Source organism: Chrysochloris asiatica, unplaced genomic scaffold (genome assembly GCF_000296735.1).
Source record: "Chrysochloris asiatica unplaced genomic scaffold, ChrAsi1.0 scaffold00075, whole genome shotgun sequence".
Lineage (NCBI taxonomy): Eukaryota > Metazoa > Chordata > Mammalia > Afrosoricida > Chrysochloridae > Chrysochloris > Chrysochloris asiatica.
Genome location: NW_006408593.1, coordinates 15,457,019 through 15,471,718, shown reverse-complemented (window position 1 = coordinate 15,471,718; position 14,700 = coordinate 15,457,019). Strand labels below are relative to the sequence as shown.

At 37.7% G+C, this 14,700-nt stretch overlaps 1 protein-coding gene across 1 annotated transcript; it reads right to left on the bottom strand.

Annotated features, from left to right (window-relative positions):
• Window positions 1-1,272: 1,272 nt before the first annotated feature.
• Window positions 1,273-2,220, bottom strand: LOC102813296 (olfactory receptor 4A16-like). The gene has a single exon (XM_006865160.1). The coding sequence runs from the start codon at window positions 2,218-2,220 to the stop codon at window positions 1,273-1,275; it is 948 nt and encodes a 315-aa protein (XP_006865222.1).
• Window positions 2,221-14,700: the final 12,480 nt, after the last annotated feature.

Genomic DNA, 14,700 nt, shown 5'->3' with positions numbered 1-14,700 from the left:
TAGTTAGCTTTTTTGTGTGTGTATTATGTGGGTTATAGATACTGTTTTATTTTTAAGAAATGGGTATCCAATATTGAAAGCACCATTGGCTAAAGAGATTATTTCTTCCCTTATAACAGACTTCAACTGGTGTGGCACTATGGGTTAATGTGCTCGATTGCAAAGTCGGTTTGAACCACAAGGTCGGCAGTTCAAATTCACCAGCTGCTCCTCAGAAACCCTATACGGGGTCTCTATGGGTCAGAACCAGCTCAAGGGCACTTAGCAGCAACCCTGTAGAAGATCAGCTTTACACAATTGGGTAGATTTATTTCTGCATTCTCAGTTCCACTCCACTGATGTATGAGTTTGCTGTTGTACCAACACCAGGCTGTTTTGACTACTGAGGGTTTGGACTGGCTTCTGAGGTCAGGAAGTGTGAGGTCCCCCTACTTTTTTCGTCTTCTCCAATTCTGCTGTAGTTACCCAGGTCCTCTTTCCTTTCCATATAAGACAGGTGATTACTTTTCCATTTTTGTTAATGAATGTTGTAGGGATTTAGAGTAAGATTGAATTCTATCTCTTGCTTCCTCTGGGTTGCATTGAGGAAAAGAAGTAGTGTTAAACACGAAAAACAGAGTGCAGAAAAAAAAAAAAAAAAACTGATTTGCTAATAGAATAATAAATAGAACACTTTTAAACTATTCTCTTGGCCTCAGAAATTTCTATGAAGTATTAGTCAAATTATTTTCTTAATAGTTTAGATAATAGCTAATTTTCTAAGTAACTTGTTTTCTTCTTTTTAAAAGAAAAAAAGAATTTATTGTAAGAACAACTTCAATGTAAACTTGTTGCTGTTATTTTTAAGTGCCATTAATTTGGTTCTGACCCATAGCTACCCTGTATAACAAGGTTTCCAAGGAAAAGCTAGTGGGTTTGAACCACCGAATTTGTGGTTCGCAGGATCAGTGTTGATCCTACAGTGCCATACCAGAAGCCCTCTATAAACTTAGTATAAACTTAGAAGAATAATATTGTAATGCTAGTTTATTTGTATTTATACTGGGAAAAACACCTTTGCTTTTTATTCAGTCTCCCTAAGTTTTCTATTAGATTACTAATAAGTAATAACTAATACTAGCAAACATTACCTGAGACAAGAATGTATTCTACATATTGAATACTTTTGCATCAATAAAGAGAAGCATTCCTAGAGAATCCATTGATTTGACTAAAAAGTTCATTGAGATCATTTAATGCCTATATGATCCTTTAGAATGAACACTTATATGATCAGTGTGGATGCCTGTTTTCTATTCTACCTGCAGTTAACTTTTTCCTCCAGAGTTTTTCCATAGCACTTTTCATTTCAGAATTTCTCAAGGTGTATATTAGAGGATTTAGCATGGGAGTGATAACTGTAAAAACCACAGACACAGATTTGTCAATGGGAAAGTTGGAAACAGGTCTAACATACATGAAAATACAGGGGACAAAAAAGAGGACAACCACTGTGATATGGGAGCTGCAGGTAGACAGGGCTTTGCGCCTCCCTTCTTGACTGTGAGTCTTCAGGGAGTTTAAGATGACCCCATAAGAGATTAGTAGAAGTATGAAGATGATTATACATATGGCTCCACCATTGGCAACCACAGTAAGGCCTATAAAATAGGTGTCAGTACAAGCAAGTTCCAATAATGGATACATGTCACAAATGAAGTGATCAATGACGTTGGGGCCACAGAAGGGGAGCCTGTATACAAAGAGAAGTTGAACCACAGAGTGCAAAAAACCTCCAACCCAAGCCACTACCAGCAATAGAATGCAAACCTGCCGATTCATGATGGTCAAGTAGTGCAGTGGTTTACAAATGGCCACGTAGCGGTCATAAGCCATTGCCACCAGAAGAAAGACCTCAGCACCACCAAATAAGTGTTCTATAAAGAGTTGTCCCATGCAAGCTGGGAAGGAAATGGTCTTTTTATCACATAGTAAGTCTACGATCATTTTAGGGCACGTGGCAGTAGAATAAACAGCATCCATGAGTGACAGATAGGCAAGGAAGAAGTACATGGGGGATCCCAAGGAAGGGCTGACAATAACAGTCATGACGATGAGCAGGTTGCCCACCATTGTCACAATGTAGATGAGCAAAAACATGGCAAATAGTGCTTTTTGGCCGTCAGGATCCTGAGTGAGTCCTAGGAGGACAAATTCTGTCACATTGTTACTCTGTCCCATTTACTCTTCTTCAAGGCCTGTGTCAGAGACAGAAGAAGACCTAGAATGAAAGCATGAACATCACTATGAATGTGTCCATTATGTCACAGAGTCCTTCACCATTAATCTTCTACTGTGACTTATGAATATCAATATTCAGAACTACAGAGAGAAATAGTCATCCTTTCATTTAATAATCCTTTTGTAAAATACTATGGTGTTTAGCACAGAAATCAGCAGTAACAAATTTCTGCTCTCAACAAATTTAATCTCAATCTGTATCAATTGTTGAATGGAAAACCAGATTCTCTATAAACTTTCATTCAAATCACAATAAATAAAAAAAGGAAATGAAAGACATTTGCTCTCTAGTGATGGAGGGAAACTCTACATAAGTAAATTGACATAGTCAATACTTTGAGTTGGCAATCTTTCTGGTGCACAGCCATAAAATATGATCTACAGCGTCCTGGTGAGGCACTACGGGTTAATGCGCTGGACTTCAAGGTTGGTTTGAATCGCAAGGTCGGTGGTTCAAGCTCACCAGCCACTCCTTTGAAACCCTATACAGGGTGGCTATGCGTAGGAACCAATTCAACGGCATTTGACTAGTATCCAAAAAAGCTCTATTCAGGAAAATATCATTAAATATCACAATATTCTACTATCAGATGTTCAGTATTTCTCCCTCAAAAGTTGGCCAGTGTTTATGAACCTCTCAGTTAATTTCAAGAGACTGGACTTTGAAATGTATTGTTGTTATTAAGTGTATTAAATAACTACAAATTACAGTAAATTATTCTCCGTATCAATTATTTGTGCAAATGCAATACTTTATTGTTGTTAAGTGCTGTCAAGTCAGTTCCGACTCATCGCGACCCTGTATAACATTTCCCAGGAGCGGCTGGTGAGCTTAAACAGTCGACCTTACGGTTCAAACGAACTCGCTGTCCAGCACAGTAACCTGCAACGCCACACCAGGTCACCTTCTTAAGAAGCCATAATTTATTCAATTTCTTCTTTTCTCATCCCACAATTCAGAACACACTTCTATTCTCTAGAGAATTGAAGTTGCTAGTATCTATGTTGAGCACTTTTACAGTTATCTAGATTTTCAGCATGTATTTTTAAACCAAAGTTAACTGATGCAAAACAATCACCAACTAGTATATTGTTATTGCTGTTGCTATTAAATGCCTTCTAGGAGCTCTGTTAGCGTAGTGGTTACGAATCGGACTGCAAACCTTAAGGTCAGCGGTTCGAAACTACCAGCAGCTCCGCGGGAGAAAGATGAGGCTTTCTACTCCCGTAAAGATTTACACCCTCGGAAACCCTGTACAGGGTTGCTATGGGTCGGAACAGACTCGACGGCACTTAACAACAACAACAGGAGCTCTGTTGGAGCCTGGTGTGGCGCTGTGGGTTAATGAGCCAGACTGCAAAGCCATTTGAATCACAAGGTCGACGGTTCAAGCTCACCAGTCGCTCCTCGGAAACCTTATACAGGGTCGCTATGTGTCGGAACCGACTCGATGACACTTAACAACAACAACAGTTACTATTAGGAGTCCTGGTGTGGCACTGTGGGTTAATGCGCCAGACTGAAAAGCCGTTTGAATTCCAAGGTTGGCAGTTCAAGCTCACAAGCTACTCCTTGGAAACCCTGTATAGGGTCGCGATGGGTTGGAACCGATTTGACAGCACTTCACAACAACAAGTTACTATTAAGTGATGTATAGGGTTTCCAAAGAGCCTCTGACCTTTTAGGCTTTAGTTTAACAATTCAGTATGTATCCTACAGCACCACATTAGGACTCCAACTAATATATTAGCAGCCTATATTTTTTTCCAAATCACTCAAAGCAAGCTGGGTAGTGAGGGGATAGAAAAGAGACACTGTAAAGACAAGAAGAGTATGATGGAACACGGTTTTATATAGCATGCTTCATAGGCATGGAGAGTGATCAAAATTATAACTTCAATGTCAATTCCAAAAGGAACATACTCCAGGGAAAGTTTCAAACTCAGTGTAAGAAGGTAGGAGTCTTAGTCATTTTCTAAATTTAGTCCCAAATTGGAAAATAAAAGAAATTAACCTAGATAATCTCAGAATCCTTCCCAGTTCAATTATCTATGATGCTATCCGTGAAGCCTTACTTTATTTTATTCTGCTAGATAGTTCTAGGTTTATATTTATAATTAAACAACACTTTCCAAGTTCACTGTTGTTCAAAATGTTAGGCAATGGTGATATTTGATCATTTCAATGGCTAGAGAATGATTAAGATCTCTTTCATTGCATGCCCCTTTATGACCTAGGGCATCTTTAGAGAGAACATTGCATGGTGATGAATGTAGCGTAATCTGGAGCAACACCAGCTTTGCTTGATCCCCACCTTCACTACATACTAATTGTATGAGCTTGGGCCACTCAATCAACCTAAACGTTTTTGTGCCTTATATTCATATTTAAATGGAGACACTAATAGTAGATTCCTCTTACTTATTTTATGTTTTTACGTGCAAAATGCATAGAATACTGTCTAGTACCTGATCAAACATCAATAAGTGATTGCAATTTTCATTTGTCTTGAATATCTCATTGGATCAAAACAAATCATCAGAATCTTTGTCAATTTAATAATAAGTATGTTACTACGAGTATAATACTAATAGTAAATCCTGGTGTGCCACTGTGGGTTAAGTTGGTTTGAAATGGAAGGTCAGCTGTTCAAGTTTCCTAGCTGCTCTTCAGAAACCCTATACAACGTCGCTCTGGGCCAGACTGACTTGACTGCACTTAACAACAACAACAACATATTACTTATAGGAGTCTATATAGCTCTGTGGGTTAAACATTGACTGATAACCACAAGATGTATGGGTCAAGCCCACCAGCTACTCCCTCAGAAAAAGATGAGGCTATTTGGTCCTGGAAAGATTGACAGCATTGGGAATCCTAAGGAGCAATTCTAATCTGTTCTACAGTTGTTGTTGTTGTTGTGCCGTCGAGTTGATTCCGACCCATAGTGACCCTGTATAGGGTTTCCAAGGAGCAGCTGGTGAGCTTGAACTGCCAACCTTGCAGTTCAAGCAGTTTTGCAGTCTGGTGCATTAACCCACAGTGCCACACCAGGAATCTGTTCTACAGGGTCCCTAGGAATTGACATCAACTCAATGGCAGTGGGATTTGTTATTGTCGTTTATTACTTAAGAAAAGAATGGGATCCCTACAACTCATGAACTTCTATGTTTAACATGGGAAAATCTATATATTGTAAGAATTATCTAATTTATCTATTTTTGTGTATGAATAGTAATAGCTACCTGTCATAGACTGTATATTGACAAAAAGTAAGCAGAAAATAGTAAAAACAAAGAAAAACAAAAATGTACCCATGCATCAGAGGGAGACTTAAAGGGTAGAAAAATAAAGAAATGAAGAATGGAAACAGGAAGGAAATAAATTATATTTAAGACATGATTATACACAAGTAATAAGAATACTAATGTGATAAGATAAATGACTGCAAAGTCACTTTGAACCACAAGGTTGGTGGTTCAAGCTCACCAGCTACTTCTTGGAAATCCTATAGAGAGTCACTATGGGTCAGAATCAACTTGATGGTACTTAACAACAGCAATAGGAATACTAATATGGGGCTAGTCTCCTTAAAAAATACTCTTAAGAAAGATTTATTTTAGTGAAATGGTGCTGGAATCCCAGCCTCCTGGGGTTTCCTGGGTTTATTCAGTAGGCAACTTGGGAAAACATAACAAATAAACACAGAGTTCATCCTAGAAAATAAAAAATACAAAAGAGAAGACAATGAAAACAAAGGAAGAGTGAAAAAAGAGAAGAGGAAAGGAAAACAGTGGAGAAGAGAGAAGGGAATAACAGGCAAGGGAAGAGAAAAGGGGAAAATGACATTAAAACTCAAAGCTCAAAAAAATAAAAGGACAAGAATATTGATTCTTTAGAGTCCCTAGCTCTGATAATTAAAGAAAAACTCAAATAAGACAGAGGGGAATGAGTGTGTATATATATATTGCTAACACAAGCTGGACTTCTTCACTGTTGCATAAAATTACAAAAGCACTAAACCTTAAATATAGATATGCTCATTTCATTACATTGATTTCATTGGGGGAGGCTGTGAAGAACATATGCAGATGAATTCTGAGCTTTTTTTGTTTGTTTGTTTAAAGAAAAAAAAGAAAAAAGAAAGTAATGAACGTTCTGTGTGTCCAGGGCATTCAGGAGTCTTCTCATCTTAGAAGCTATAGAGCAATAAACTGTTGAAGACTATAAGGCTATAAGAGAGTCTATATCTAATTATTTTTAATTTTACATTTTCTTCAGTGTCTAGTGTCCTTAATTTTATAATGATCTGTGATGGATTATACTTTCAGAGGTCAGGTAAATTGCATATATCTCAAAAATTGGGTAAGCAAACTATCTAGTGTAGTTTCTGTTATCAAGTATTTAATATTAGGAAAACTGACAGAAAATATTGCTCTCCTTTCCATTTAAATAATTAATTTAACATTTTTTTTAGACAATTGCCATTAACATTTTTATAAGAACATTTTTTAAATAGAAATTAAAATACCAAAGTAACAAAAATACACTGTATGTTGTTGCTATTGTTAAGTGCCATTCAGTTGTTTCTCACCCACAACGACCCTGTATAGAGTTTCCAAGGAGCAGCTGGTGGGCTTGAACCACTGACCTTGTAGTTTAAACTGATTTTGCAGTCCAGCATATTATTCCATAGCACCACACCAGGACTCCATACACTGTATAGTATGGTGGTGGTGGTGGTGATGGTTATAGGCTGTGGAGTCGGTTCCTACTCACAGTGACCCCTTACAGAGTTTCCAAGGCTGTAAATATTTACGGAAGCAGAAAGCCTCATCTTTCTTCTGCTGAACAGATAGCTGGTCATTTCAAACTGCTGACAGTGAGATTAGCAGGATGACTAGAAAGCACTACGCTACCAGACCTCCTTACTGTATAGTATGGTGGTGGTGGTTATGTGTTGTGGGGTCTGTTCTGGCTCAGCAATCCTACATAGGGTTTCCGAGGCTGTTATAGAAAAGCACATTACAATCACAGATTTACAAGCTTCTCTCAGTGGCTGTAGGTAAGGTACTTCCTGATCAATGGTTTCTTTCTGTATATGTACTAATTTGGTTGTTGTTATAATTTTTAAATATTCACACTTAAAAACACATATCAAGTTTCCAGATACAATAAACATTTGTTGTTCCCACTCTGACATACTAGATATATTTTAAAAATATATTATTGTTATTATCTATTAGCATATCACATTACCCATTAACCAAGATTACAAATCTGCTGACATATTTGTAATCCATAACATGCTTATTTTGTTACTTGACAAATTGACAATAAACATGCCATGATAAAATATTAACATCAAATAAATGATGTAAGTTCTGGTTAGTTTTTGTGCTTTTCAAGTTGAGTTTTAAAATTTAGAATTATTCTAAAAAATATAATTAAGATCTAAGCTATGTTTTAATATATCATGTAACTTACTACTGACTGTCCTTTGTCAGGTGTTTTACTCAGCTCTTGGGTCTTGTCCTTGGTCCTGAAACACAGTGATTCTTTCATTAAGAGTAACTAGCCACCTCATGTACTTATTATGGACCACAGAACACATGAGACTAAATGGTTGATCAGTGAACTTAGAAACAGTTCCAAGTGACTGCACTTTTCATGCTTCCCCAGTCATTTCCCATAATCTCAGTTTGTTTTTGTTATTTTGTTTTACAGGTAAGAGATATCCAAAGTGAGTGTGTAAAACAAAAAGACATTTAAAAATCATGTCAGTATTTAAAGGATAAAGAAAGTAAACAGCTGAATATTCTTACCTGCTGGGAAGACTTTCTCAAAGTAGAACAAATATTATATGTTTGCATGACTATAAAAAATTGGGTAAATGGATAGTAATTAACCTGATCAAGTCTTCTATTTGACAACTGACACAACCGGGGGGGAGGGGTGGTGGTGGGGGAGAAGAAGAAGAAAAAATCACCGAAATTGGTTATTTGTTTTTTTCTCCTTTCTGTCAATTATGATAAAACTATGAAAAGCTGCTTTATTTAACTGAGGATTTAGTGTAACATTCATTTCCCTAGTCATTAAATTTTGTATATAAAAGCACAAATGGTAGTCTTTAACTTCCCAGAAAAGCCAATAACTAAGCTTTCTCACAGATAAAAGTAGAACTTTTCTACTTTTTAGTCATTCAAATTGCATATCCAAAAATTATTTCTTTTCTTATTAAAAGAATGATCTGACATTTCTGCAACTTCACTGCAGAAAATCAAGTTCATCTACACATTTCTACAAGCAATGAGGGTGTGTAGCAACAGAAAATTTAAAAAGAAAAATCTACAGAACTAGATGTCACTTAAAGTGAGTCCCCTGTCTGGACAGGGATTTGAGTTTTCAGAAATCTCTTGGGTCATTCTATCAGAAATAATTCTTCCACTTATACGTGCTGATGCACACATGGCTCTTTGCATTGTTGTTATTTTAAATGAAAGACCATAGAAGTTCATTATAAATTAGTTTGTTAAAATAATTGGAACATATTCAAATGAGGTAAACTCTCCTGGACAGTTTTCTTCCCTAGACAATACCTAAAGGGAAAAACTTGGCTCTTGCCAAAAACAGTAACAACTGAGTAATGTGAAAATTCTGTATGGGAAACTTGCAAAATAAAGTGAACAATAACTTATTCATGCATTTTATATTAGGAAAGCTTTAGGAATACATATAATATTTATGTCACAATGAAGGGAGAACTAACCCCAGATTTTCTTGCCTAAAAATCCTAGCAGAAGAAGTTTTCATTCTGACTGTTAGAGTGTCTATAAGCAGTAAATCCTCAGACTCAGAGGCAGAGAACCTTGGGCAAAGGAAGTTACAAATCTTTCATTGCAATTCTTGAAAAAGATGGTTAATCACATTTGAGGCAGATGCTTTTTATCTAAGGCTGTATCTAAATCTTCTAGAACCATAAGGATCTAATTCTCAATCGCAATTAGCAATTGCTTCACGAGTAGTCACAAAGTGAAGATTTATCTACTGCTCCAAGAGTTTTTATCTTAACTTAATAACTTTATTCTCCTTTGAACTAAGCAACTTGACTAAGACTTCAACCAGGTTCCTCAAATCAAGTCTGATAAATTTTACAACCATGCATTGACATTTTATCAGTTAACCAATATTGACATTTTATCAGTTAACCCTACATAACATTACCAAGAAAGAGAATTGCAGAACATGACATTGTGTTCATGTAGACCCTGTACATAGAGTAGTCATTTGAACATGACAAAAGAATGCTTCATGGCTTAAAACTAGAATACATGTTCACCACAGTTATATCATTTCACTATACTTATTCAATCTGTATGCTGAGCAAACAGTCTGAGAAACTAGACTCTATAAAGAAGAATGTGGCATCAGGATTAGATCGAGTCTTCAATAATTTGTGATGTTCATATAACAGAATCTAGCTTGTTTAAAGCTAAGATAACATGAAACTCTTACTGAAGAAGATCATGGACTATAGCCTTCATAAAGAAAACATAAACTCAACATAAAGATAACAAAAATCCTCACATCTGATCTAATAAGCAACATCATAAAGAGAAAAAACAAAGTTGTCAAGAAGTTCATTCCAGTACCCTTGATTCCAGCATTCTAAGAAATCAAGCAATATATTGAGTTGGGCAAATCTTTTGTAAATAACATCTTCAAGTTAAAAAGCAAAGATGTCACTTTTAGGACTATGTTGTGCCTGATGAAAACCATGTTATTTTCAATCAACTCATATGTGTGTGGTAGCTGGATAATAGATAAGGAGGATTAAGAACTGATACCTTTGAATCATGGGGTGAGTGGGAAATAATATACTATGGTCTGCCATGAGAAGGAACAAATATGTCTTAGAAGGACAAAGAAGTCCTTAGAAGTGAGACTGAATATACTTCAGCTTACATATTTAATACATGTTATCAGGAGGTACCTGTTCATATAGAAGGGCATCATGCTTGGAAAGTAGTAGGTGGGTGGAAAGGAGGAAGACCCTCAATAAGAAGGTTTGACACAGTGGCTGTAACAATGGGCTCACACAAGCAAAAATTGTGAGGATGATGCAAGAGCAGGTAGTGCTTTGTTCTGTTTTAAATAGTGTCACTATGAGTTAGCCCAATAACAACAAACCTGAAGCTTGCTATAGCTTTGCAGTTTATAATTTTGTTAAGCAATTATTAAGTTCCTTTTTACTTCAAAATGTTTTTTTGGTTGAGTTTGCTGTCATTTGCAACCAAAAGCATCCTAACTGAAACACCTAATCTTTTTTCCCTTCTTTTTTTCTTTTCTTTGAATCATAAGAATCTATCCCCATCATTTTTTACCAGACCCATCTAGACAAGATGAAAGCTGTTCAGTGGGGACTTTATCTTCTCTCACACACTCATAAACTAAACTCCCTCTTGAAACCCTGTAAGCCAGTCACTTCATTCCTTTCTCACCACCTCATTTTAGGTAGCCAATGTCTAAATTGCCCATCCTTACCTACCTTGTGTATTCTCTGCTTTCAGCCAAGATCCATCGGACATCCGCAATGATATCTCTCATTCCACAGCCTCTTCTGAATCCAGCTTGAATCTCTAGAAGTTCTCTGTCAATGTATGATTGTAGCCATTTCTGTATTACCTTTAGCAAAACTTTACTCACTTGAGATATCAAAGAGATTGTCTAATGATTTCCGTATTCTGTTGGGTCACCTCTCTTTGGAATGGGCATAAATATTGATCTCTTCCAATCAGTCAGCCAGACAGTTGTCTTCCAAATTTCTTGGCAGAGATGAGTGAGTGCCTCTTGTGCCGCTTCACTTTCTTGAAAGATTTCAATTTTTATTCCATCAATTCCTGGTGCCTTGTTCTTTGCCAATTCTTTCAATGCACTTTGGACTTCCTCCCTGAGTATCATTGGCTCTTGTTCATATGGTATCTCTTGAAATGGTTGAACATTAACCATTTCCTTTTGGTACAATGATTCTGTGTATTCCTTCCATCTTTTCTTGATGCCCTCTGCATCATTCAATAATTTGCAAAAGGATGTTTACCTATGCTTTATTGACTACGTGAAGGCTTTTGATTGTGTGGATCATGACAAGCTATGGACAACATTGAGAAGTATGAGTATTCCAGAACACTTAATTGTACTTCTGAGAAATCTGTACCTGGACCAAGAGGCAGTTGTTCAAACAGAGCATGGGAACACTGAACGTTTTAAAATTGGGAAAGGTGTGCGGCAGGGTTGTGTTCTTTCACCATACTTGTTTAATTTGTATGCTGATCAAATAATATGAGAAGCTGGGTTCTATGAAGAAAAACGTGGCGTCAGGATTGGTGGAAGACTCATTAACAACCTGCGAGATGCTGATGATACAACTTTGCTTGCTGAAAGTGAAGAGGACAACCTTGCTTGTTGAAAGTGAAGAAGAGCATTCTTATCAATGGAGAAGAGATTGAAGTTGTCAAGGACTTCATTCTTCTTGGATCAACTGTCAACACTTGCGGAGGCAGCAGTCAAGAGATCAGACGATGTATTGCATTGGGCAAATCTGCTGCACAGGAACTTTTTAAAGTACTGAAGAGCAGAGATGTCAGCTTGAGGACTAAGGTGCACCTGACCCAAGCCATAGTATTTTCAATAACCTCATATGGATGCAAAAGCTGGACAGTGAATAAGGAAGATCGTAGAAGAATTGATGTCTTTGAGTTGTGGTGTTGGAGGAGAATACTGAAAGTGCTGTGGACTGCCAAAAGAACCAATAGACCTGTTTTGGAAGACATACAACCAGAGTGCTCCTTGGAGGCCAACATGGCTAAGCTTCATCTCTCCTACTTTGGACACATTGTCCGGAGAGAACAGTTGCTGGAGAAGGATGTCATGCTGGGTAAGGTGGAGGGTCAGAGAAAAAGAGGAAGACCCCCAACGAGATGGATCAGCCAGGTGGCATCACTGATGGTGTCAAGTGTGGTAGTGGTAGTGAGGTTGGCCCAGGATCAGACATTGTTTCATTCTGCTGTGCATGGGCTCTCTATGAGTCGGTTCCGACTCGATGGCACCTGACAACAACAACAATCTACCTTGTGTACAGAGGGAATAGCACTGATACTTGATGTGAAGACTCCTTCCCTCTCTGTTGGTATTAGAACTACTACGTCCATGATTATAGGTCAAGTTCATCAAGTTGTAACAATTTACCCTTGTTTCCTTTATCAAAAATTTTTTGTTTGTTTTTTTATCTTCCTCTAGTTGGAAACTGTATACAGGGTCACTATAGGTTGGAATTGACTTGTCAGCACTTAACAACAACAACAACAAGTCAATTCTGATCATCTAGCCATCGAGGTTAGGTCAAATGTGTACTATCTGCAAGTTTGGGTGTTATTGTGTGTCTCCCCTCACTTTGTATCAGCTGGATACTTCACTCTCAGCTCTAGCCCTCCATGGCTATGTTCTTGTCCATGGACTCAGGTGTCCCCAGGTCTCAACACACTTGGACCAAACAGCCCTTCCTCTTCTCTATCTCATCTCCAGGTCAATGGGAGTCCATGGAATGTGGTTAAACTCAGTCTATTTCTTCATTGCTGTGTTTCCCCCTCTTCCACTTATCAATAGACCAAGCTTACATGCCTGCTCATGTGTTTCCTTTGAGTTTAGTCTTAGAGGGGGGTTTTTCCTGAGGGAACTTGATTGCTTACCTTGATGGCTTCCCAGCGAATACCTTGCTTATTCTTATAGTAGCCAGTCATACTGCCATTTTTGTTTTGGGTTTTTCCTGCTGATCTTTCTTTGAAGATGTATCATCTTTCTCTCTAGCTGTTCCAGGCTGGTCTACTTGTCCTTTCTAGTGGGAATGTCCCACCACAGAAGGTTCTGGATGCAGCTTAGGATTCCACCTAAGGTCCTATACACTGCAAAGGCTCCGCAAGAGGTCTATTTCACTGGGCAAGTTGTAGAACTCCTTTTAGGTATTCCAATCAGTTATAGGGTGAAGAGGGGCTTACAAGCTTTTTGTAATCTTGTTTCCCGACATTCCTTTGTATCTCATGAAACAGCCTAATCTTCAATCAATATATGTAATTCAGTTAATTTATGTTATGTAAAGGAGCTCTGGTAGCATAGTAGTTACAAATTGGGCTGCTAACCTCAAGGTCGGCAGTTCAAAACTACCACCCGTTCCGCAGGAGAAAGATGAGGCTTTCTGATCCCGTAAAGATTTATAGCCTCGGAAACCCTGTACAGGGTCACTGTGAGTCAGAATTGACTCCACGGCACATAACCACCAATATATACATGGACTCCTGGTGTGGCACTGTGGGCTCAACACTGGACTGCAAACTACAAGGTTGGCTGTTCAAATCCACTAGCTGCTCCTCAAAAACCCTGTACAGGGTCACTATGAATTGGAACTGACTCGATGACACTTAACAACAACAATATATACATGAGTTGTATGTGGCACTGTAGCGTAAGTACTGGATTGCTAACTGCAAGATCAGCAGTTCAAACCCTCTACCTGCACTCAGAAATCCAATACAGGGTCATTATGAGTCAGAACCAACTTACGGGCACACACAACAACAACAACAACAACAATATATACATAATTACATAGCTATTAATTAATTTAATTATATTGCTATTGTTAACTTAATTTTGACTCATAACAACACTGGATAGGATTTCCAGTGAGTAACTTAGAACTGGTGATTTTGAGATTACCAAGCCAATGTTTATCCTATATACATAATATATATGTTGTTGCTGTTATGTTTGGTTCCAATTTATAGCAGCCCTATGAGCAACAGGATGAAATACTGACCAGACACTGCTATTCATAAGGTTTTCATTGGCTAATTTCTCAGAAGTAGATCGCCTCTTCTTTCTTAATAGTCTGTGTTTGCTTTGAAACTCTTTTAAGCATGGGTAACCTTGTAGTGTAGAGATTACGAGTCAGGCTGCTAATTTCAAGGTCAGCAGTTCAAAACTACCTACCATTGCTTGGGAAAAAGATGAGGCATTCTGCTCCTGTAAAGATTTATAACCGTGGAAACCTTATACAGGGTTGTTATGAGCCGGAACTGATTCTACGGCACACTACCACTACCAACCTTGTTGATATTTGAAACACTAACGACAGAGTTTTCAGCATCTGAGCAGAATGCAAGCCACCACATTACGACAGACTGACAGATGAGTAATGGATATACATAAAGCATGATTGGCTCCATACAATAAGCACTGGACTGCAAACATAGGTCTGAGGTTTAAGCACAACATTCACTATGGGAGAGATAAATGAGGATTTCTGCTCAAGTAAAGATTTAAATGTTTCAGAAGTCTGACTCGAAGGCTATATATGCTATATATAT